Here is a 26711-nt window from a genome sequence, read left to right as displayed (position 1 = left end):
TGAAGGTTTCCCTAAGAGACGCTGGAGCAGCGGATGCTGGGGGAGCCCATTTGTGTGAGCACCTTGTCGAGCCACTGCAGGGGGCCGTTCAGGTGCAGCTCGATCCAGCAGGGGGTGCTGGTCACCGTCTGTCGCCTGGGAGGGACACACCAGGAGAGCAGAAACAGATGTTGAGTACACTGGGAGAGCAGGTTAGAGCAGTGTGTGTGTGAGTAAACCTAAAAGGTCTACTACTCTACTCTACTTTCATTTTAGAACCCATGTACGGTTTGTAACTGACACATGTTACGTCAGTTAAGAAACCATTTAAGATCAGTTTAATATTAAATAAACTGAGAGTGTGAAGCTAAGTAAAAAAGAGTCTTCTCTTTTCTATTTGCGTTGTCTTTTTTTCCCTTGGCATTGAAAGCTAAGCTAAGATAGATCAGAACTATATTTCATGTCTACATTAAATGAGTTTTATTGTGGGTCTATGTTTTCAATGCTTCATCTACATAGTGATGAGTTTAGCTGAACCAGAATAAATATGAAGACCTGAGCCAAAACTTGCTCGTCTCTAGTTTGAATAATTAGAATAAAAAACGTATCATACTGAAACTGAAAATATGAAGTTTTGTTTCATAAACATGTATAATCTTTGTTCTATATATCTCTGAAAAACCTTGACTGTATAAAGTGATGATCGGTTTCTCCACGTAAAAAAAAACCTTAAGAAGCAGCAACATCTATCAGACATTCAACCTCTTGATCTCCATATCCTTTGGCACCTCACTGATTCCTTAGATTTTACACAAAAACACTTACTGCTGAGGAAAGGAGAGGCAAAAGTGTTCAAAGTAACATAATGTATGAGAGCATATGGAGTTAAGTGACAGCTCTTATGCCTAAAGTGCCTGCTGAAAGATCAAAGTCGGCTCCAGAAAATATTGCAGATGACGTATTACAAAATGCAGTTTATAAGTACTATTAAAAAAAAAAAGATTTGTTTTTCTAAACGTGTGCTTCAGTACCAGTCCTTTCTAGTTCTGTACTCTTCCATTGACTTGTGCCTTTGGTGCTTTTTTCTGAACATTTAATTCGGTTAAAAATGATGCACCAAAGCCCCATGTTTCAAGGCGGTTAAAATGAGGTAAGTAAAAGAAACAGCCAACACCATTATCTCTCAGTCAATGCCGAGAACAACAGCAGGCAAAATGTATCCTGTACTTTGTTACACATCTAATTTATGCACTGGCGAGCCAGATGAACAGAGACACTTGCCAGCTGCGTGACTTGCCGCTAGTTTACATGGTTTGTGTCATGAGTGCTGGCAATAAAGCTCCTGACTGAATAAATTAGGTGCAACAATAACAGTTTTTTTACGACTTTTCATTCATCTTTATGCCCGTCCGTTAATGTTTTGTCGTCTATTTTCAGTGTATTAAAAAAAAGAACAGGTTAAAGAGACAAAAGAGCTTAAAAAAACAACAACAACAAAAGTCATCTTGGGAAAAGACAGAGTGAGGTGTGGATGGGGCCTGGCTGGTCCAGTAACCCGAATCCTGTCTCTGCATGTCTGCATTCGGTCTGGACGGGCCGTTCACAGCACAAAGGTTTCCCCCCTTGAGGAAACCTCCGGCGCAGAGCCAACATTCAACCAATCATCGCCTCCTCCTTGCTTTCCATCAGTGAGTCAGACTGTATGGAAAACAGGTATGGTATGGAAAAGGGAAAGTCTGACATCTCTTTTTTGGCACAGCACATGTGTGTTTGTTTAAAAATAGTCTGCCGTGTCAACTGGGGCCCGTTTCTATTGATGAGGGCTCGGTGACTTCATCCACCGGATTCACTAAAGTGTGAGCAGATGCCTGCGAGCGTGGGGGCGGCTGGATTGTGGGATGTGATTCAGAGCCCGTTTGTTTATATTGTCTGTGTTTATATAAGGGCCTGTTACGGACCTGATCTCTGTACAACCGCGCTTCTAATGTTGCAGACAAGTTGGTTGTGGGTGTTATCAACTGTTAAGCAGTTCAGCTCTGTAGCGGTTGGAGTTTACCATTTAGGAAATGGGTGAGGGGTTGTCGTTAACCCAAAACTGATCTGTGACAGAAGCTTACCTGTACTCTGCCCCCCAGCCCTTGACAAAGCTCATTCGGATGGTGCACATCCTCGTGAGTTGGTACACAGCCTCAAACCCCTGGTTGACTGACTGGGCCAGCAGGGCAGCAAACTCCTGGTTATTGAAGATCTTCAGGTTACAACCTGGAGGGAAACAACCAACACACAACCAAAGGTCAGGCCTCAACAACTGGTCAGTCACTCTGGTTTCACTCTGTTTAGACATGTAGACTCGGGAACATGTAGACTTGGGGAGGTTTGGCTTAAAGGGGAGCTTGTTATTCAAAGATATTTGTGGCTCCGGAGGGAGCTGAAACTTGATAAAGTGCCTCAGGTCATGTCACAGTGCATCGTGGGTAATAAAGGCACCAGGTTTTGACAAGAATGCATGGAGAAAAAAACAAAAACATTTCTGGTCTTGCTGAATCGATTCTGACGTCTTCTTTTTTGCATACTGTCAATCACGTGCTGAACAATGCCACAGGAGTACAATGCTATATCAGTGGGGCATTCTTTTAAACATGGGTGGGAACTGTGGATGAAAGTTGATAAGATAAGTCTGAGACCCCAAATAAGATTGGGGTCACCTTTACGTTACGTAGAAAAGAGGCGCTTCTCTGAAACGGGTGTGCGTGACTCAGACAACAAAGTTCAGCGTTACTCGTTTCAAAGTCTTTCTTCTACAATACAAACCTCGATTAAGGAAAACTTGTAACACTCCTCACAGTTTTACAAATTGTGTGGAAAAAGTAAACAGACCATTGAGGAGCAGAACAACTTCTATATTCAACAGATTTCTCTTGAGCCACAGAGGACATTCTTGGGTGAAGGAAAGTGAAGGGTTGGATTTGTCCGCTGCCGTAATGATACAGTCTGTTCTGAATCATCCATTTTAAAGAATTAACTTTACTTAAATTGATCCCAACTTGGCTACCCAAAGAGGTCCTTCAATGTCGTCACTTTTGCCACAGATATTGAAAGTGCTCAAAATTCTGGCAGCAGAAAGTCGCTGGCAAACACACATACTTGTCTCCAGATGGGACAACACTGGACGTCCTTTTTTTGTTATGTACACAATTGGAAAAGGTGTCTCTGTCAGTTTGACACACACCTGGAGGGATCTTGCAGACGGTGGCAGGGTGCCAGCCGTAGCGTTGGTTACAGTTGGGGCTCTGGACAAAGATGGCGCTGTCGCTGAGACACTCGGCAAACACTTCTCCTCCGATGTAATACAGCCGCACACCTCGGCCTTGAAGAAAACAGAGACAGAACAAACTCCTCAGATAAAATGCCACAAAAAAAGAAAGTAATGTCATATTTGGAATTAGTCCAAGAAAGGAGCATCATATGCACAGTAAATGGAGTCCTACCAATATGTCTGCGTGTTAACTCCACGGCGGCGTTGCGGTTGACGTTGGACAACAGGCCCAGGCAGAAGCGCTCTGAGTTGGAGGGGTCCGTGAAGCCGTCTACTGTCAGCGAGGGCTGAGAGGCGTGGAAGGTCTCTCCTACTCGCTGGTTCAACTCGTAGTAGGAAATAGAGCACCAGAAGGCCGGCTCGCAGTATGTCACTGGCTGAAGGTCTGACACAAAGAGAGGGAAAAAAGATACAGTTTGCTTTCATCAAACAGACAGAGAGACAAGTTAAGGGAGTATAATACTGTAGACAGTAGTGGGGTTGTTAATAGACGGAAATTTGCAGATCAATAAGAAATTCAATGCTTGATATAATACTGGAGGAAACAAATGGGTAACAGGAGACGGGAGTCAAGGTTAACAGGATAAGAAAGGATGCAATGAGAGGAATAATGGTTGAAAAACAGAAATGATGGCAGAGAAAATGGAAGAGGCACAATGTGGGGAGAAAATGGGCTGGGATGATTGTAGAGGGGGCAGACCAACAACCAACAAAAATATGAGGCTGCGCTGGCGTCACAAAATGTAAAACCCATGCGCTGTTTCCCAGAAGCTTTTACCAGACAAAATGTGGAAACTCAAGTCTGACTGGTGGGATGCTGGAGCCAAAATGATACAATTAAAGGCTTATCCATCATCATTTCAGTAACTTCCATTGCTTCTGGTAATTTGTTATTTTTCCCCTCGACATGGCCACTCTCTAATAACCTCAACATTTTGTCTTTGGCTTTGAATACCAGAACAGAGCGGGACGACTCTGCCAAATGAAACCGGTGTGATTTTGTTATTTCATCAGAGGCTTTCCAGCCAAGACCCCTGGAGTTTTTCCATCCTGGTGGAATAAACGTAGGATATTGTCATTGAAGTTAGTGGAGGTTAAATGGTGTCTTGGCTTGTTCAACAGGGAAGACAAAGGCTTCTTTCATCACTTGGTTTCCTCTTACAAAAATGGAATTAAATCAAACGGAGAATTCCCACCGGGGAGTTACGCTTCTGAAACATTTGTCTGTAAGTGAAGCCAGACAGACAGAAACATACTCAAACACACACTTACGCACCCACCCATAAACATAACGTACCTAAGCTGTTATGTGTGGGTGAAACGGGGTTAGGTGACAGGTTTGGGGAGCTTGTGTCCATGCTGTGGGTCATCTTGTGATCGCTGGTCTCTCCATCCTCACTGAGGTAGCCTGGTGGTGGCGTTTCTGCAAAGACACACATAAACACAACAACTCATTACATTTGTTGCAAAGTTACCAAAGATAGATCTGATCTATTTGTTTTTGCTCATACAAAAAAATATGTTGATCTACACATAAGTACATAAAGTTAATAACAAATGCAGAAACATTTTAGTTCCCATCTGTGTTTAACGCTGGATGGGAAAAGAATGTCTATCCACGGACATGTATAATGTTAACAGCTTGACACTGGGTTTCTGTGGATGATCAGACTTGGTGTAAAAGGAGTATCTTAGTGTGAATCATGTTCGGGAGCTTGTTGGTACCTGGTATGTAGTTACTCTGAGGCTCAATGCCAGCAGGAAAGTTGGTGTTTTCTGGGATTGAATGGCTGTAATCGTCCAGAGGTGGGAACTCACTGGGGATTTCTGTGTGTCTAGGCACCAGCACTGGTGGAAGTACTGTATAATGGAGATAAAGACAGACACACACAACAAGTAGTTCTTTAGAAGATAACAAAAGTGAATGGTTTTATGTCAGGGTAACATGAAGGAATATGTAATCCAAAGCAACAACAACACTATAACATGATGCAATAAAACAATAACATAAGACAAAGTTCTGTGTAATAAATCACTGAAAAAATAAGAAATAAGCTACAGATAAAAACACATCTAGAAATGTCTGTCTTCAAAAGAAGGCAGATCATTCTACAGAAAACCGCCCTGGCAGCAAAGTGAAATAAATCTGAACGAAGTCAAACATCATCCTTTAAATTCTTGGATCAAACTTATGTTAACTATGATGAAATCTGAAGAGGTTATCAACACGCTCCAAGCTCTCGTACCTGGCGTCTCTACTCTCTGGTAGTGGTACGGGTTGACACACACTTCATCCTTCTTCGTGTGGAAGGCGTACTCGCACAGCTCCACCGCCCGCAGCTCATGGTGGGATTGCAGGTCGGGCCAGCGCCACAGGCGGCAGTAGATGACGTGGGGCAAACCTTTCCTGTGGGAGACTTGCAGACGGCCATCCAGAGACCTGCAGAAAGGAGGAGAGGAAGGAGCAGTAGAGGTTGGTCAATAACCTGAAACGGTTTGTTTGACATGCTGATTTATGTGTTTTCAAGCATGTTCATGTTTTCTCTAGTTTGTTTAACATATCGTGCCCTTCTTCAGATGTATTTTTGGTCACATCAAGGTTATGACAAATTTACAAATTATGATACGGGACTTCAACTAGTTATTGCCCGATATGTCTCCTTTGTGAACTGTAAAAATAGCTTTTCCCAAAAAGTGTACTATTTTTCTTTATTTTAATTTGTATTCTAACTACTTCAGCATATATTATTAGTCTCATTTTAAAGATGTTTTGAACAATTAGCGATGTGGTGATTGTCTCAGGCGTTTGAGATATGGAACCTCTTTTTTTAATTGGTAGTTCCAACCTGTGACTTTAGTACAAACATGTATTGATTAAAAATGGAAACTGATAACTGACAGAGGTCCATGACCGAATTGCAAATATTAGCTCACTTGAGAATAAAACTTTTCTTTCACAGTGTAGTATGATAAACATATTTTTAAAGAAAGATTTTAACATTTCTTCATATGAGATTCTGTTATAGATATAGTTGTTGTCTGGCCTTGGCTCCTTCTACTGACGATGCCAGTGGTTATCAAATGGGGTACTTGAGATTTTTTTAAATATTTTTTAAATGAGCATCCATTAAAAAAAAACTTGCAAATGTTTTATTTAATAAATATTCATTAAAATATAAGTGTAAATTCATAAACAAAATTGTATATATTCTATATTAAATCAGACACTGATGGCACAGTGCTGTGTATGACATATTTTTTTCCAACTAAAAATGCTCTGCTTAAAAAAATATTCATCAATGAAAGAAGGTTGAGAACCACTGATTTAGGCTACCGGAGTGTAATGAGCGGTAGTTTGACTCTGCAGATCGTCATAATGGAGATGTAGCCTGTAATCTCTGAGCACAATGACCCCAAAACACACTCATCATCTTATGCAAGAGGCAACCAACACATATGGCCCCTCCCCTCCACTCACTGTCACACACAAATACAGAGTAAGGGTCAAAGGCATAAGCTAAAGCCCTTTAGAAGGACAAATGTCAGTCCCCAAATAAAAACAAGGCAGTGCACTGTTAAACTACTGAAAGCTCAGCAGTGCCCCATCTGGGTCAGCCATTGTACATCCAGCCAGCACAGAATGGTGTTTTAATTTTTCATGGCAAAGGCTTTCATTCATCGTATCTGTACTTAAAAATGGGCTGGAAAGTATGTGTGGGGGGAGGGGGTCTTGAATTTGTAAATGGTGTCTGAGTACTTTAGGTGCACAGAAGCACACAGTTGAAGAGGCAAGATGTCACGGGAGGAAAGCTGAAAAACACATCCATAAAGCCTAAAAGGGAAGAGCTCTTGTGTTGATGCACACGTCACAAAACTGCATCCAAAAGCTTTAGAAAAGTCCAAATATTGTTGTAATCAGGAAGTATAATTCAGATTAACTATCCGGCACCGTACAAACCTAAGATTCCCCAAATACTGAAAGCTGTAATTAAGTTGCCAAAGTCTTTTACGGTTTATAAAAAAGCAACAATGTCTTTGTTTTATTTTAAACATCTTAATGGTTGAGTAGTCACCAATAGAAAAGTGAGAGTTGTCCTCAACCATGAAATGCTACTATGGCCCATCAATAACACATCAAACAGCATTGTTTTTCTTCATAAATGTCCCAATAAAAATGGTGTCTTGCTTATTGTACAATCTGTACACCAGGTAGTAAAAAGTAATTTTTCAGAATGAGCCACAGTAACATCATGCAGGTTTTCACTGCTGACAAATCAAAATGGGAAGTGAGCAACATATTGATATTAAAAATATTAAATCTAGTATGTCATGTAAAATGGCTCAGGATGCCTCACGATAACACAGCGTCTGATCAAAGACCTCCTAGACCTCAGGCCTTTGAAATCAAGGACAAACAACAGTGGCCCACTACTCTGCTTTTGATCTTTGTGTTGAGAGAAAACATTCAACAATACTGAGAGATTTGGCAGCTCCCAAAAGTACAATCTGGATACTTACACAGGGCAGACAAATAAACAGGAACACCTCGGGTTATAATGCAAGTTAAACACCCTGCAATACAACTTTCTTTGTAAAGCTAATACTGATAATTGTGTCAACGTGTTTAAAGTTGGAGTGTAATATTTTGTAAAAAGTATTTCAGTTAATGTTTGTAAGGTTATACTTGTGGCAGCGGTTTCTCTTTCTATTGCAGTTTTCCTATGTTTGGCAGAGGCCTATATTGTCGTCATTTATTGGTGCCGTTTCCCTTTACCACATTCATTGCATGATTTCTTTTTCAGTTTGTGACTTGTGAAACAGCTCTTCAGGCCTTTAAGTACCTCTGTAAATCGCCTCAAAGGTCACGTAAAGATGTTTTCAGACATCCTTTAAAGCTAATTAATGTTTAACTAACTGGCTAAATGGCCACATTTTAGGGTTGGACAAAATAAAAGGAACATAAAAGACATAGACAGTTATTTGCTGTGAGGAATCTAAATCACAGTTACATGAACAAAGGCAGCTACAAAAGTTAATCATGGGAAATTGTCCAAAAGTCATGATGACACAAGGGAAACACATGAAATGCATTTTGAGAAGACACTCACAACAAACTGAAAGAAACAAGATGTTTACTGAATAAGAGCACAAACTGTGCTGTGAAAAATAACCATAACGTTGGAATGATGCTTCTCTCACAGATTACACAAAAATAGTGCATCATAATCCTCAAAGGATGTAATGAATGCAGCGTTACTGTGGTAATACTGTTAGGTAGGAGCACTGTAGATGTGGTATATGATCAGATGTGTGTTCAACATGCTGATCTGATTTCAGTGGTATGTGTGTGTGTGTGTTGCGTCCCTGCTGCAGAGTGGGTGTTTGGTGGGGCTAGACTCTGCGTGGGCTGAGACAGACATGCACAAACTGCAGAGCATTACAAGCCATTTGGAGTCCGACAGTACTTAGTGTCCTTCTCTTTGAAAAGCCCCTTCTAGACAGTGTTTTTAAAGAAAGTGCTTACAGTAAAGGTATAGTATGAGTCGCACTAATAAGTTAAATGGATGAACTAGACATAATGCAGGCAATACAGCACAAGAGACTTACTCAACCAGAAACAGTGGATATGACTTTATACAGCAGTAGCTGTAACTACGACCAATATCATCAATGCTGAGGCCGGGCAGTAATCTCTGCCTTTATTCATTATTTCAAGTTGATGAAGGTCAAATCAAGTTCATTCTTGTAAACAAAAGTTGTGCTTCATGTTGAGTGCATTTCCTTCCTCATAAAACATGTATTATGAATTATGGCTGCAACAAATTAATATTTTCATTAATCGTCTGGTTCATGAAATGGCGATGCATATCCATCACAATTTCGGAGAGAGCCAAATGTGACCTAATCAAGTTTCTTCAAAACTCAAATATAATCCAATTTACTATTATGAAAGACAAGGAAAAACAGCAAATAGTCAAATTTGAGACGCTGAAACCAACAAATGAATGATTGAAAAACAACTTCATTAATCAATTATCAAAATAGTTGCCTATTCATTTTATGTTGATTCACTAATCAACTAATATTTTCAGCTCTTTTGTAAATTGTTTACATCCATGTGTGTACGTCTCTCTTGTGTAGTAGTTTTATTAAATGTTATTGTTGATCTACAGATTAAAAAAAAGGAAAAGCAACAGTCAAAACACTGTCCACATGAAACACAAAAACAGGTCCAAACAAACAATATACCTCCCTGAATCTGTATGACTCAATTTAATGAGGACAGTTATGACTACTGCAGGGTGAATGATACATTATTGGAAAACAACTGTAAAAACCACTCCTGCACCACCATCAAGCCTCAGCCTGTTGTTGAGAGGAAGAGCCAGCCGCACACAAGCAATCTCAGACCCTGCAAAACACTTGGAAATCATTTGGAGCTTAGAGTGCTTCAGCTATGGGAAGGAGGGGGGAGACAGACGGGGGGAGAACTATGACCCCAAATTCCCTGCTGGGTGGATATGGGTGGGATCTCAAGGCTTCCAAGAATCCAGAACAGCAGGTTTTCAACCTTCAGCACTAGAAACTGGTCAACACAGGTCACAGCACTAATCTTGTTTACTAAGTCACAACTCAGATGAAGAATTAGATGGACCCTGATGACGAAGGAATAGCCTTATTTTGTTTTGGTTAAGATATATATAGTTTTTGCAATATTGACTTTGTGTAAAATTGTACCTCAAGCCTCAATAGTTTCTTAAATTTGCACTGTTCTATGATAATTTAAAGTTGAAAATTGAAAGCTAATTCTAGGTCTGCAACTAAATAAGTTTAAAGATGAATCAATTATTTTTCAAAAATGACTGGCAATTATCATCTGTTGACAGACTAATAGATCAATTGCTGAGTCTTTTCACTAGAATGCAAACAAACTGTTATGATGTGGCATGTTTTGTGTTTCGGTTTTATTTTGAAGGTCCTTGTCTCGTGTGTCCTCTGTTCCTCTGCACTTCCTGTCTGTTGATCGTCTGATTGTTTCCTCCTGTGTCTAATCACCAACACCTTCTCCTTGTACTTAAACGCTCTGTGTCTTCTGTTCCCTGGTCTGGTTGTACTGTGTGCGTGTGCCCTTGTGCCTGTTTTTTGTGCCTGTTTTTTGTGCCTGTTTTTTGTGCCTGTTTTTTGTGCCTACCTTTTGTACCGTTTGGTGTTTTTGAGAATCCTGTTTTTGAATCCTGCCTGCTCTGCAAGGAATAAAGCTACTTTATTTTTCACCACGCATCTGCATTTGGGTCCTCTCTCCGAGTCCCCCGTGACACTAACGTTTACAGGAGTGAAAAAGATGACTTAATATCCCAAAGACAAAAGAAAAAACAGTCAAAATATCAAAATCCCCCTCCTCTTCTCTGTCCCTCATTGATTTGTATTTTCCACTATAGAGACAACATGTAAGCTTGTTAAAACATGCTAGGTTTATCTTCAGGTCTTCTTGATTCACTTTCTGATTGACAACACGAGCCAAATCCCCAACGTTTCTGTCAAGAGAGAGCCGGAGTGAAATTGATGTCCAAAAAAGAAAAGGGACAAATTGGTATAGATTTTTTTTGCCACTGGGGAAATTGTGTCAACATCATTGTGTTTCATGACCCGAAGCTAAGGCTGAACCTGACCTATGAATGGTAGGGATGCAATCTGTGCGTACGTGCGGACACACTAACACAAGTATGAGCGAGAGTAAGATAAAATAACTGTACTTCCGAGGGATTTACACATTTAGGAATCATCTGTGTGAAGGTGGTGTTTGAATGGAAAAGAGGGAGGATACGCCTATGTGACTGATTGTGAAGAGGAGTAGAAGATACACACATATATATATATATATATATATTGTAATGACAATCTTGAGATTATGTATATATATAATCTCAAGATTCTCATTACAATATATATATATATATATATATATATATATATATATATATATATATATATGTGCGTGTGTGTGTGTGGCTGACTCATAAAACAGACTCAGACAGAGCAGATTGAGCTTCACTGAGCTTGGGAGGGAGGGGGTCAAAACAAACACTCTGAGGCATGCCCAGTTACGCTCAGAGACATAAACATATACACTGTGTGTGTGTCCAGGCTGGCAAAGGTCCGAGCAGTGCTGAACACACACACACACACACACACACACACACACACACACACACACACACACACACACACACACACACACACACACACACACACACACACTCTTCCCTGTGGGCTCAGACCTTTTGACATGGACGTTTTACAACTTTGCCAAGCTTCGAACTCAAATAAAGGTCTAAGCTCACTAACAAGATGCCAGCAAACACTATGAGAATCTAAACAACCTTTCAGAGTCCACATTCATATTTGTTGTCTTCCGGTGTTGGTCCATAGGCTGCTAAACTCTAATGGTTAATCCAAACATTAAAAGACACCATTTTTGTTGCTTTAAATGCCAGCAAGTGCATGTAAACATCAGGACCTTCAGTCACAATCTGAGCACAGAGGGGGGAGGACAGAGTGGATGATGGATAAAGAAAGGAGGGTGCTGCTGGACAATAGGGCTGGCAGACTGTCTCAACAGCTCAGGGCAGCTCAGAGGGTCTGTGATTGGGCCCCTAAAACCCCCCTTTTCATCTCCTCCGTCTGTCCCACTGTCCCTGCCGCACTGCCTCCGTCCAAGTACTGCGTGAGGGTGGGGGCGTAAGGCTGAAATGGCCTTTGTGCCTTTCATAAAGTCTGTGGCCAGTCTGTCGAGCCATGACCAACAGGGCTGCAGTCCAATGACATTCAGCAGAGCTGCTGTCTTCCAATAACAACATGTGAAGACACAAATCATCTGCTAACTCCGGAGAAGGGGCTGCAATAAAGTTTCCATATTTTTCCCCTAAAACTGCTTCAATGCAGCTATCTCCTTTTCATGCAGGACACCTGTGTCACACAAGAATGAATGCATCAGACCACTGTACTTGCCACAGGTTAATCCCTTGTGCCACCATTCAAGGAATCTGCAAATGTAGAGGTAATCACATTCCATAATCATAGGAATAAAAAGGAATTTATTTAACACTACATTAAAGTCAATACTGAGGACTAGGGATTGGTATCGTTTGGGTTTTTTCCGATACCGGTGCTAAACCGATACTTTTAAAACGATACCGGTGCCTAAACGGTGCCTGAACCGATACTTTTTTATTGCCAAGGCAATTTTTTTTCTTCAAATTGAACAATATTATTAACTGTTTAAAGTATACTATAGATACATACAAAACACACTTCAAACTACAGCTTCAAACCTTTTAACTTCAAACTATAAAAATATATATTTAAAAAAAGAACAGACACCAGTCCAATCAGGTGGCCTGATGGGACCGTGTGCAACAGAACTCAGACATTGTTGGATCCTAAAACTACTATTTTATTTTAATATTATACTATATATTATATATATATATTATTATATACTATTTTAATAATCGTTTTTAGTGTGCGGGTACCGCGCTACCTTTTTAGTATCTATATACCGTGCAACTTTACAGAGTAGTGTAAAAAAAAAAGTATTTAAATCGGCTCAGGCACCGGAAGGAAGCACCGAAATCTGCATTGCTTTTCGGTCCGGTAGGTACCGGATGTGTTGGAACCGGTGCCATACTGGCACCGGTTCTCGGTACCCAACCCTACTGAGGACCCACCCTATCAGTTATTTCACTGACATGTGTTTAACAACCAGTGTTGGTCTGAATTACCATGCTTTCAGACCAAAAACAAGCAAGCATAAAAACAAGGGACAGCTTTTTGAGGGGCATGTTGTTTCAGATACTTAAATGGAAAGCCAATTAAGAGTAACATCAATCAACAATCATTCAATTATGATACATTATGCTTTTCTGGCTAATTCCGAAGCAAAAATCAAATATTCCTAGTAACATTGAAGAATATGTATTCTTATTGAAAATCTAATAGATTTTTCTTTCTTATTTAGTTTTTTGGGCTTCCGCAAATGTTTCATCATTGCAAGGCAGCAGCCATCAACTTGATCACAAAAGAAAAATGCTCAAAGTGCGCAAATCTTGGCTTGTGAACTACATTCCAGTAGTGGTGCAACTCACACAGAGGAACGTCTTACTCACACACACACACACACACACACACACACACACACACACACACACACACACACACACACACACAAAACCACAACCCTCCCACTCTCTCTGGAAAAGCCATCAAACTTCTCTTTTTCTTACAGAAGAAGGAGGGGGGTGGGAAGGAAGAGAACCAAGAATAGAGTGTGAGAGAAAAGCCAGTCTGACTGTAACCCACAGGTGATATCATAGGGCTGGAGTGTGCTGGGACCAGTGAAGGATGTGAAATAAGAAACCAGACGACCGGCCATGCTAGACGACAAATAAAGTAGTCTGGACTCAAACAAACTGGGGACACGATAGAGGACTGGTAACCATTAGTTTTACTGCTAATACTCAATGAGCGGAGCAGTCTGTCTCCCTCTCTTTCTGCATCAAAATGATGAATGACTGAAAATATTCCACATGCAAGTCATCAATATTTTTTTTTTCTCCACAGTCTGGTTCAAGTTTTTTTCTCTCCAGATTGTAGGGCAGAATGTAGCCAGGTCTGCTAGTCCAGTGACATTAATCTTTGTTCATTCAGATAAAATATTCCACAAATGTACATGTTGCAGTATGTTTGCGCGATTTGATTTGATGAACAGTTAAAGTAGCCAACACATTTGGGAACATTTGTTATTTTAAAAGGTTTTTCCATCATGGTAATAAACCATTCATTATTTTTATATCAAAGGTTGTTTGTTGATTCCTTATTTTCTGAGTTGAAGGTAAGAGATCCGAATATAGGCCGAAATAATTTAACTATGTGGCTAAAGGTAAATATACTGAGAGAAAAGTACACTGCTGTTGACAGATCAGCAAAAAATAATCCCCCTACTTTTGGGGACAAGCATAAAATATGATTTTATGTTTAGCTACGCAATACATTAAAGTATATAATAGTACAGTAATAGTACAACATTACTTCAACTATTCCATTTAAAAAAAAGAAATAGCAAAAGTTCTTAAATGTTGTCTAAACATAGACAATAATAAAGTAAGAAAAGTAGCCTTTAAATGAGGGCTGCATGACATTGGGTAGAAATATTGCGATCTGAAAAAATACTTCTATATTCACCCTACATTTTTTATGCTACATTTTTTATGTTAAATGCCTCAATCTAGTGCACTTTCAGAGAGAAATTTAGAGGCTAGATAAACAATGTTGTGCTCTTGTAAAAACTTCTGTAAAGCTCACGTTCGGAGCCGCGGGCCACCTTCACCCTGGGCCTTCCCAAGCCAACCTACAATAGCCGGTCCAGGACCAGCCAGCGCCAGGGAGCAGATCATCCCACACTGAGGAGCCATCTCCGACACATTGTGTTTAAAAACATATTTGTTCATTATGTAACTACAAGGGCCCTACCTAGAATTTTATTAATGGGAAACCCTGGATTAGTCATGGAAAATGAAGACGATGGAAGTTTTCCCCTTTGTATCAAGCAGCAAAAAAAGTTGTAGCACAATGTGCTTGAGTTATTTGCTGACATTGCACGTCCAGCTATATGACAATATCAATGCTGAAATAATATGTTGTGCAGCCCTACTTTAAATGGAACTTTCTGATCAAAGAATAAGTCAACAAGATTATTTGTCTTATTACGAACTGATAACTAGCCCTATCTGACACCTAAACAGTCTACTCCTGGCCTAACACACATAGAACGCATTCACAGCTTACAATTTTGAATCTCCAATTACTCGTATGTTTCTGGACCGTGGGACAAAACCGGAGCAGTCAGACAAAATAAGGTACGTTAAATCATTACCAATGCTTCAAGCTAGACTTGGCATGCTGGTAGAATACATCGGGATCAATATTGTAATCATAAAGTATATTACAACCTCAAAATAATACACAAATTATGACAGATGAGGTCCCCGAGGTCACAATCTTGGTTTGGATCTGCGGTCTCTTGTGTTGCTATATCGGGTGTTATTGAGAGTAAAGTGCCTGCGGCGTTCTTTGCAACACTAAAGTTTATGGTTCATTTCCTTGCGATGAAGTGGTGCTCTCTTCTAAAGAGCCGATTCAAGGACGAATGTTGCAGACAATCTAATGGTATAAGTTGTCCTTCTGTATTTGAAAACGTCCACTTGTACCTGTGGCTAAAAGGTAATCACCCCTCCTTTTAATCCCCTGCTCCTTCACGTCAAGTTGTTTCCCCACACAGATCCAGCTGTAGTCCAGCACCCTGCAGCAGCAGCAGCAGCAGCGGAGGAGCACAAAGACAGGCTTGTTGTCTGGTGAAAGTGTCTGTGTGTGTGTGTATGTGTATGTTTCTACGCTGTGCACGTGCACTCCCCCGCAGATAGTGAGAAGGCCAAGTCCAGGCAGTGCTGTCTCTCTAACCCCCTCCACCCCCGGAGCAAGCCCAAAACCAAACAGCAGCCGACGCCCTCCTCAAGGCCCTGGGAGAGAGCATTCCTCTGAGCTGACTAACCACACGCACACACACACACACACACACACACACACACACACACACACACACACACACACACACACACACAGCCAACATGTACGATGACATACAATCAGTAAGTGGCCTGAAAACGGTTATCACGCTTTCCATCAGTAAATAATGACTTCTAAGTAAAAACTACATTACAGTTCCATTTAAAACCAATTAACTGTCTAGAAATAGTTTCATATCTTATCTTTTGTTATTTATGCATTTCTGAATAAAACATAGCCGTTATTCATTTAAACATCCCTAATACCAGCTCAAAAAATGTCCTAGTATTACTTTTTAAAACAGTTAAACAATTAAATTAGATTATTACCCTACAGGCGAAGCCACTGAGCTTTGACTCATTCAGTAAAACTTTAATTACAACACAGTAAACACCATAATACAGGTACTGTAGTCCACACACACACACACACACACGCACTTAGTTCAACCGTATCCACTTTCTGCCAAGCAAATCAAACAATGATAGAAATCCTGAACCCAACTATTGAAGGCAACCTATTATCATCATTAGATCAGCCAACCACACACAGACAGACAACACACATCAACTCTCTGTGACCTGTCTTGTATCGCGTACCTGTCGAACAATGCTGTCTCGGATGACTCAGGAGTGATACTTCACATGTAAGCTACCTGAGAGAGAGAGAGAGAGAGAGAGAGAGAGAGAGAGAGAGAGAGAGAGAGAGAGAGAGAGAGAGAGAGAGAGACAGAGAGAGAGAGTATGTGTGTGTGTGCGTTTTTGATAATCGATTAAAAAATATGTCGCTATTGTTAAAGGGAATTGAAGATCTTGGAGCCTTCTGTTTGGATAAAAAAGGACCTTTGTGTGATCACCTTGAACTTGTAAGAAAGTGTGATCTGCCTTTGTCAGTTTTCTGATGATTTATAGACCACACAATTAATCAATCAATCAGCAGATTAAAAGATTATAAAAATGACCTACAATAATCAGAATAAAACGTATAGGACTGTGTCAACAGTATGGTTGGTGAGTAGGGATGGGTATCGTTTGGGTTTTTTCCCATACCGGTGCTAAACCGATACTTTTAAAACGATAGCGGTGCCTAAACGGTGCCTGAACCGATACTTTTTTATTGCCAAGGCAATTTTTTTTCTTCAAATTGAACAATATTATTAACTGTTTAAAGTATACTATAGATATAAATAAATAAGTACATACAAAACACGCTTCAAACTACAGCTTCAAACCTTTTAACTTCAAAATATAAAAATATATATTTAAAAAAGAACAGACACAAGCATCAGGTGGCCTGATGGGACCGTGTGCAACAGAACTCAGACACTGTTGGGTCCTAAAACTGCTGCTTTACTGGACTACACGTCATCATTAATATCAACTGGAAAGATTTGTTCCAGCAAGCTGAGGACGGACGTTCAAAAGCTCGTGCTCATGTCTCCAGCGATCTCTGTGTGCGCGCACTGTGTGTGTGAGCCCCGCCCCCTCGAGCGCCGCTCTGCATGCAGGCAGACAGAGAGCAGAGCAGCGAGTGCACTCTGATCCGCGATATTTTAATAATCGTTTTTAGCATGCGGGCACCGCGCTACCTTTTTAGTATCTATATACCGTGCAACTTTACAGAGTAGTGTAAAAAAAAAAAGTATTTCAATCGGCTCAGGCACTGGAAGGAAGCACCGAAATCTGCGTTGCTTTTCGGTCCGGTAGGTACCGGACGTGTTGGAACCGGTGCCATACTGGCACCTGTTCTCGGTACTCAACCCTATTGGTGAGTAGAGGATGAAACTTCCGCTTTATAAAATTGACAAAAAACTTGAATCCACTGCATTCCAAGATTACACCCAAATCTGGGTCTTGTTGAAAGTAAAATATCTGCGAGTGTATCATTATCACTCTGTCTTTGGCTTCATTGACAAAAAAAAAGCACATTTTTTGTTTTCGCATTTCATTTAATTCTATCAACTTTGACCAAAGTAGGAAACAGCATTCGTCTAATATGACTTGCAACTAGTTAACAAGACATGATGGCAATATAAAAATCCCTCTTATTAAAAAAAACACACACACAACTCAAACAATATGCAGTGACGTCTGCTCTGCTAAATGTCAGGATGTGTAGGACAGCAGTGCACGCTGTATGTACAGTATGTATGTGCGGCAATCCAGCAGGTGACGTTTGAAGCTATGCAAGTACACAATATCTTCTTGACATTGTAGCTGCAGTGTGTGTGCGTCTGTGTGCAGTTATTGTAGTCTGTCGTCCAGACACAGGCTTCTTTTGATGCTGGACGGCTGTCTCGATGGAAAACAAACCAGTTCTATCTCAGCTATTCTCAGCGTTTCTTTTTCTGCATGCCAACCACAGGAACCGCAGTCTTCCTCTGATAAGCTTGAAAATCCAATGCGCCGCCTCGTGCCAAATATTCTGTCTCCTTTTCTTCCTTCATCTAAACCCTTGGCTTTCTGGTTCACATTTCTCTTTCACATTCTGATCCCCTCAAATGTCTCATCTCTATCACTTTCACTCTTTATATGTTATCTTCTGCTGTCTTTAATGTATGTGTCATCCTCCCTCATTAAATCACACTCCCCCACTATGATGACAGGCTCTCCCCTGTAGCACGAGACACAACACTGGGAATCCCAACTCCACTTCATCCCTCTGTATTTCCCTTTGCACCCATAAGCATGAATCTGGCTAATAAAGACTTGCACTTGATGGCATCAACATATTAACTAGGGCTGGGAAGAGACAATATGATACTCAAGTTTCACTTATGACAACAAAGTGATAATTCTTTCAATACCTTTCATGAAATTAAAACACATTTTCTACAAAATAGTCAAAAACTGGCACAATTTTGATTTAGAAATCAGAGTTTGATCAAAGCACACAGGCGACAAATCTTGATTTGCAATGGTGACCACAGGTTTCTATAATTAGATGATGAACAAATGACAAAAAAGTAATTATTTTGGGTATGATTTCTACCTCATTCAGTCATAAGTTGTGCTGTTCTGGGTCACAACGACATCTCTACACGATTGAGGAACACTGGTTTTGTGGCAGACTAAATCAATAAAAATGATCCTCTCAATTTATACTAAATTGTCTGCAACTTCCTCCATGAATCTCAAAAACCCTGTTTAGCAGTGACATAAATGTCAACACAGTTGTTGACTCTTTTCCTGTGAATGGCCACATTTGTATGAGAAAAGAGCTCTGGTCTCTCGTGGATACAGTCTCTCTCATTCAGCCCATAGTCATCTCTTCCCTATCTTTTTTGTTTTATCCCATCTTTTATTTCTCTACTTGGGATTCCTTCACTCCCTCCCTCCTGCCCTGACATGTAGCAGTGTGAATCAGTCGGCTCGCTGCCAGGATGGATGTGTGTGGACAAGACGAAAGCACTCCCCAGCCATAAACCAGACTAAGTTAAGGTAGGTAGGGGGGCAGAATCTACTCCCCTGGGCTCCCCAAAAAAGACAAAACACACACAAACGTGATACACACATCTTGAATCATTTGTAATGTTCCCGCTATTGGAATCCGAGATAAGTGTCTGCTGTGAAAGCTCCGCTGTAAACTTATTCACCCTAAATCTCTGTTAAGACACAGAGCCTTTAACATTTATGTGTTTATCCTTCTGATAAGAATGACTGTTAATAGGTAGAGGATGTTTATGTAATAATGTTCAGTCAAACTCATGTATATCCATTGTTACAAAAGTAGTTACGACTACTACTGCTACTCTCTCTTCAAAGTCAAATCTGCCACTTTGAGAATCTATTATTGAAGTAATTACTTGGAGAAAAAAACACAATTTAAATGTATCACTGGGCTATATGAGACATCAATGCTTGTGAATTTCAAAAATGTTTACAAATCACTCTTGCAACTGACAAAAACAATGTTGGTTAGGGTTAAGGAAAGGCCATGGTTTTATAAATTGTTGGGCAATGTTAAAGAAACACTGGTTTTGGTGCAAATGTAACTTCCGTAAAGTTAAGGGATATTCAACGTCTCGCTTATTAAAGTCAGGGAACAATCAGGGCCATTGCTTAAAGAAACGAACAATGACTATAGGCAGAAAACAGAAACCAAATAGCAGCCACTTGTGTCAAAGTCTTGTTTTGTTGACCAATCCAACCAATCTGACCTCCTCTAACCCTTATTTTGCTAAAGAGACAATAAATCACAATTTCTAGGGTCACTTGAGGGTCTTCGAGTATTTAGTTACTAGGCAGCTACAGTATAACCACCTGAGATATTTATCAATCCATAACTGAAACAGACTTTGCTTCTGCTTATAAATGCATGATAGTCTCCTTAAACAGCAGTAGTTAAGTAGTTTATTTACTGTTTTTACTACTGTTTTACTGTTTATTTATATTCCTTTTTTTTAATTTATTTTAATTTTAATTTACTATGTCTCTTGTGTGCACTTTACCCGTTTGCTGCTGTAATTCTGCAAATTTCCCCACTGCAGGACAAATAAAGGAATATCTAGTTAAGTCATTCGTTAGTCATCTTTTCATGTTCAAACAGTGCAGGTTACAAATCCACTACAAATCAACTCCAACTACCATCGGAAACTGGGAGTCTGTCATGGCTTGACGCATTTTACACACCGATGTTTGTGACTAACCCAAGTTTACAGGTCATAGGAAGAACGGATTTAAAAAGAGAGAGGGAGAAAAAGAGGTAGGTCAGCACCACAACGCCACAATTGCTTGTTGTTGTGTGACTGCAGCTTGAAGTTGTACAGGAGCCCCAGCATTCACTTTGCTTACAGCTCCTAAAAAAAGAAGAAGGGGAAAACAGCTCATTGTGAAAACCACAGTGAGCTAAAAGGCGAGTAAAGCAGGAGCCCGGCCCAAATGATAGGCGAAGCCTGATATACCGTAAAAGCATTTTGTTTCCAAATTCAACTGGGAATTTAAATCAAAGTGACGCTGACTCATGTTTTACGGGACGCAGGCTTTATCTCCAGTGTAAAAATGCTGGGACACACACACACACACACACACACACACACACACACACATACACACACACACACACACACGTTAACCACCCACACCCCAAAATAACTGTTTCTGTACCAAACTCAACAAGTTGTGATACCGTGGCTTCTAACCAGAGACCGTCGTGTTATTTTAAATCTGACAGATGGCTTTCCTCAAATCTTCTAAACATCTAATTTTTACCACTTGGAGACGCAAGCTTGACAGGGATAATTTACAGGAAGGAGCTGCTTTGGACAGAACTGGTAAACAATCGTTAACTTTGTTTGACACAACTGGAAGACATGAGCCTTGAGATTTCAAAATCAGCTTCTGGTATTCAAACCTCTAAAATATGACATCTCAATCAGCTGTGACGAGTAAAACACCTGTTTTACCCCTTTTCAATAATCCTATCTTACATTCCCCCAGCAGATACTCGATCTGCTGATCCACCACCTTGATGCCTGGCTCAACCAATGCACACTTCCTGCTTCCTTCAGCACTCAGCATCACGGCAAACCGTCATCAAGAGGGATAGCAATGAGCCTCATTAGGGAGTACATGTGTCAGAGAGATATGAGCTGACCTCCTCATGGACAGGCCTGGACAGGCAGGCAGCTGCTGTCAGCCAGCCAGAACGTAGGGGAATTAATAGAAACAGCAGCTCTCCAGGGACAGTGTTAGCCCACACTGACAGCCAGCCCTGATCTGGGGTCATCTTAATGCACTCCCTCTCTTCCCCTCTGTATTAGTGGTGCGAAATATAAAACCTGGATCATGGCAAACATTATTTAACTTTCCGGGTAGGCTTAACTCCGAAAGCTGGCCCAGGCCTGTGCAAGCTGTGATATGCACACTTGTGGCAATAAAGAATGTGGGAGTGCCCTGTGTGGGGCTGAATTTCCATCTGATACCCAGTGTGCTATTAAATCAAAATTGCCCACATATGCAAAGGAGATTTTGTGGACACGGGCAAATGCTTGAGTCCTTTATTTGTCACTTACAACTTCGAGAAATAGTATATGCTCAAATCAAACTCGACACTCTGTTGCCAGTTTATGAGTCACTCCGAACTGAAAGTAACAACCCTGCAATTAATCCTACTTTTATAAAGGTTATAATGATCCGTTATTGTTGAAACTTGATTCAACTTTGTTATCTTTTGGAGACTGTTGAACACGTGTGCTATTGTGAGAGGCCTTTTCTCTCAAATATATTACAATTATTTAGGGCTGCAGCTAATGATTGTTTTCATTGCTGATTCATCTGTCAATTACTTTCCTAAATAATTGACTAATTGTTATGTCGGGAAGTCAGATAATTGTTTAAAATGCCTCTTATGCAAATTCCACACATTCGAATGTATCCGAATGCCCAAAACAGCAAGATACGTATTTGTATAAGAAAGTAAAACATCAAAACCTCACATCTGAAATGCTGGAACCGGCGAGTATTTGGCACTGAAAAATGAATTAAACAATCCATTGATTATCAAAATGTTGACAACTCAATTTATGTAGATGTGAGTATTAATCCTTGCAGCTGTACCCCCTCTGATATACTGTACAGGTGTGTGAAAGACACAGGTAAATTAGTGTATGTGACAGATACTGTCCTGTTATATCTACAAAGGTAGTTCCTATGTTGGGCTGTTTTACGGCAGACACAACCTTGTATTCCACATTACTCCTAAGAATATGATGTTTAGAAACTCAGACAAGTCAAACTCTTTTGCCAGACATGAATTGTGTTTACAAACTGCCTCTCTTTGGCTCTTACCTGGAACAGCCTTTCATCAAAGGGAGGAAAGAGACTGCTTCTTACTGAACTGAATGCCTAAAAATTAGGAGCAGCAATTTTATACTGAATGCCAGAGCTTATTGTCTGATTAAAATACTGTTTTGATAAGACACATGCCTGTATGGGTGCATTGAAAGGAGACACAGGAGCTCCACAGAGTCGCCAACGCACTAACACACAACCCACAGCGCTAGAAAGTGTCCCAGATTAAGGCCAAGTTATATAACTTGGACTCCATTTGTCCTTTTTGAATTGCATGTGCGCTGCTGGCCAGTCAATGCACACACTACGTCCCCTTCTTCAACGACGTGATGTCGGTTAAAATGTCCATCCCATCACAAGGAACTCCTTTAAAAAAACGTGTTTCAGTTGACTTAAAGTGTTCATGTGATGGCATGCCAGCTCGCGATGCTTTTGCTAGCTTTCTCTGCCGACCCCTGTTAGCTCGTTAAGCCGCCGTTGTTAATATATAATTAACGTCAGAGGGAAACTTACGTTCAGGGTTTGAAATATTTGACACAAGACAGGAAGTGGAAATGTCAACTTATCTGTCATGTAATGTTCAGAATGTCGGAATTTATAAAGGTGCGCGTGCTACGGTGATTTAATGGTTGGAGGTGTTTTCCTGCAACATTGTAACAACGTCTGGACTTGAGCGTCCAGCTAGTTAGGATGCTGAGTTCACGGTCACCGTCAAACGCTCCCTACCTCGGTATGGTGATGCATTTCGTGTTGATATTCTGGGTGGTGATGGCTTTCTCCAGTTCGTCCAGTTGTCCCGTCTTCTTGAGCTTCTTCACGAGACTTTTCACCGCCTTTTCGCACCACTTCTCCTCCTGGCCGTTCTGCTCGCCCTTCTTCCAGCCCAAAAGTCTTTTGACAATGGGGGGAGTGAAAGGCAAAATTGACATATTGAGTTCAGTTTAAGTCCTTCCAGTGCCGAGGAAAAAGAAGAAGAAAAAGTCCAGGCGGATAGGTTTGGACAAAACACGCGAGCCGACTGCTCTTCAAACGGTCCAAATGAGTGTAGGTCAAAGCGTTACTTAGATAAAGACAAATTGTAGCTGTTTATTAAACGCCACACAGATGCATCCCGGAGTTAAACCCTCCAGTTTTAGCGCACTCTGTCTGGCTTGAGCTCAGCGGTGAACTGTGCGCCGCCGCCGGTAGTCTGTTGCGCTGTAGATTTAGTGCTACTCCGCCAGGAAAGCTAGTCCCGTCTGCACCGCTTTAACCCGGAGCTATTTTAAAAATATATCCGACGCGAGTTATACCCGATCTACGTCTTTAACTTAACCAGTGCTCAAACGATGAAGTGGAAGTACTTCATTGGTGTTTTTGCTCTAACCTCCGATCAGCAAAGTTTTGTTGAGTTCAGAGTCATCCGCGGTGCTGGGTCCCCCGACTAAAGTCTGCAAGAAGTCTGCATCAAATGCAAATGCAGGAGCTGCTGCTGAGAGTCATCATTCAGGCTTCAGACTGCACAGCAGACCTGCGAGAGGCCAGTTTGAGCAGCTGGCCCAAAGTGTTGCGCTGATATTGCACAATCCCCGCCTCCACTGCTGATTAATTAGCTTTTAGCTATGCCCAAATAAGCTGTCACAGTCACAGGCGTGCACAGATCACTAGATTTAGTCATCTAACAGTGAGCAAAACAGTTGATTGCATGTGGCTGCAATTTAAGTCCTTGCTCTTCTGGTGTTGCTCTTTTGTGCGTATGTGTGCGTGTGTGTGCGTGTGTGTGTGTGTGTGTGTGTGTGTGTGTGTAGATACAGAATACAGGGGTGCTCAAAGACTATTTTACATATCCACACACACAACAATGCTTTGCTTATTCTTTATGAATAGTTTTTTTTATTCCATAAAGGAAATCATCCATCTGTTTTAAATCATCCATCTGTTTTATCTTTATAACATAATTATAGTCCAAAGAGGGCCATGGTGTTCTTACCTCCTTATTCCCCTCCACAGGGTAATAAAGTTTACCGGTAGGTTTCTTACTTTTTCACCATTTTATTTTGGGAAATCCACACACTCATAATTATCCAACAGGTCAGGATACCTGTGTGTGTGTGTTTGTTGCGCAAAATTCTTGTGGGGTTTAAAATTCAGCATCTCCAACACAAGGCTTTCCAGTAATTGCTACTAGGTTGTTTGTCTCCACATGGGTAAATAACTTAGGAGCTGCTGTAAGATGGAATGCGATAAAAGTCACGCACACACACACAACCTGAGCCACCAACTTGCCTCAGCTTGTTAGAGATTCGAGCATGTCTACTTTACAAGGTGGCAGTTTGGTTTGCAGCGTGGCTCAGCCCCTAAAACCGCAACTAGCCTGACGTATGCACACACTCACATATATGCACCCCCCTCTCTCTCACACACACACACACACACACACACACACACACACACACACACACACACACACACACACACACACTAGTCCACACGCACGCACACGTACACACCCATACATATGCACCCCCCTCTCTCACTCTCACACACACACACACACACACACACAGTGTCAAGGAGTCGAAAGAGCCAGATGTACAAAAGAGTGTGTAACGCAGCTGAGCCCACCACAGAGAGAGTGATAGTCGAACAGTTTAGGGTGTGAGGCTGCCTTTGTTCTTCAAAAGAAAGACTTTACTGCGTTCAAAAGCAGTTTCCTATCTTGGGCGCGTTGTTTGTAAGCACTTTAAAGAGTTCTAAAAGTCGCGAAAGCTCTGCAAAAAGAAGCTAATGCACTAGCATGGGTTTCTCTTTGCAAATCTGAATTTCTAAAGTAGTGTCAATACACAAGCGGTTCCAGAGACGGCCAAGGCAAGAATAACTTACTTACGGTCTCCAAACGGCAGCAAACAGCCCTGCAAATATATACAGTATATCTTTTTTAATAACTGAAATGAACTGTATGATGAAGTCAAATTCAAGGAAGAAGTATTATTAATGTCCCCATAACTTCTCTTCAAGAAGCGTAAACCTTGAATCAGTGCCGCCATTGACATCTCACACCCATATAAGAAGAGTGGCATCGACCTGTGGTTACCATTTTCGTTTGTATGTACAGGCGTATCGACCTGCATCCAGCACTTCCTCTCTCTGTGCACAGTGTGTTGTTTGTGCTAAAAATACAGCTGGCTTCAGGCTTAATAGGACAGAACCCTTTCCTTTTATCTATTTTGGTCACACAGCAATGTATATTTTGATAGCTGCTAAAGGCATGTCAAGGTTCCTCCTTAATGCTAACAACCAAAATATATCTGACATACAGGTTCACATTGCACAATAATGTATTCATGTAAAAACGTCTTACAAAACTTAAAAAATCTCCATTAACTGCATTATTTTGAAACACACACTTTTTTTAAGCAGTTACCATCACAACCTTTTACATTACTGACCAGTGAGAACGTTTCAACATTGTTTGTGCTATTAGACATCAACGGCTCCTCATCTGACATAACAATCAAATCTGCAGCTGTAAAACACGCCACTCTCTTCTGCCTTCTCTGGTGTGATGGCAGGTTGGAGGAGAAGGCCGGAGGAGCGTGCTGCCATGTGTCACATGCTGAGGCCCCGCGGCCCTCTCGCCACCTGTTTACGCCCCCGGGGACACGATCGGCCAAGACAGCTGGTTTGTTTTGGAGAAGTGCAGGGTGAGACGGGGTGGATGTGGGGGTGCAGGATGGGGGATGGGATTACAGATGGGCCGCAGTAGGCAGGGGGTAGGACGGGCAGGACGGAGGGCGGGGGGGGGGGGGTCTTCCATGAGAAGAATTACAGAGCACAAAAGGCACGTCAGTGAGACTGAATGGGCAGTGACCACGTACAATCCGATGGTTGATAATGACATTGTGCTGGTTTCGACCTCTGGGGACTTGGTGTGTGTGTGTGTGTGTGTGTGTGTGTGTGTGTGTGTGTGTGTGTGTGTGTGTGTGTGTGTGTGTGTGTGTGTGTGTGTGTGTGTGTGTGGATTG

At 41.2% G+C, this 26711-nt stretch overlaps 1 protein-coding gene across 4 annotated transcripts; it reads right to left on the bottom strand.

Annotated features, from left to right (window-relative positions):
• On the bottom strand, window positions 1-23636 carry LOC306735404 (mothers against decapentaplegic homolog 3; the record flags this gene model as incomplete). Of its 4 annotated transcripts, none has more annotated exons than XM_079216867.1 (8): window positions 1-135; window positions 2097-2241; window positions 3146-3346; window positions 3468-3680; window positions 4593-4718; window positions 5021-5155; window positions 5542-5735; window positions 23434-23636. In XM_079216867.1, the coding sequence occupies 8 exons, from the start codon at window positions 23634-23636 to the stop codon at window positions 12-14; spliced, it is 1341 nt and encodes a 446-aa protein (XP_079072993.1). In that variant the 3' UTR covers window positions 1-11. The 4 variants fall into 4 exon arrangements, with proteins under 4 accessions (XP_079072993.1, XP_079072992.1, XP_079072994.1 ...); XM_079216866.1 differs by having other exon boundaries at window positions 2097-2287; window positions 3171-3346; XM_079216868.1 differs by having other exon boundaries at window positions 3209-3346.
• Window positions 23637-26711: the final 3075 nt, after the last annotated feature.

The sequence above is a fragment of the Taurulus bubalis genome (assembly GCF_910589615.1).
Source record: "Taurulus bubalis genome assembly, chromosome: 4".
Taxonomy (NCBI): domain Eukaryota; kingdom Metazoa; phylum Chordata; class Actinopteri; order Perciformes; family Cottidae; genus Taurulus; species Taurulus bubalis.
This window is presented reverse-complemented; position numbering and strand designations above follow the sequence as displayed.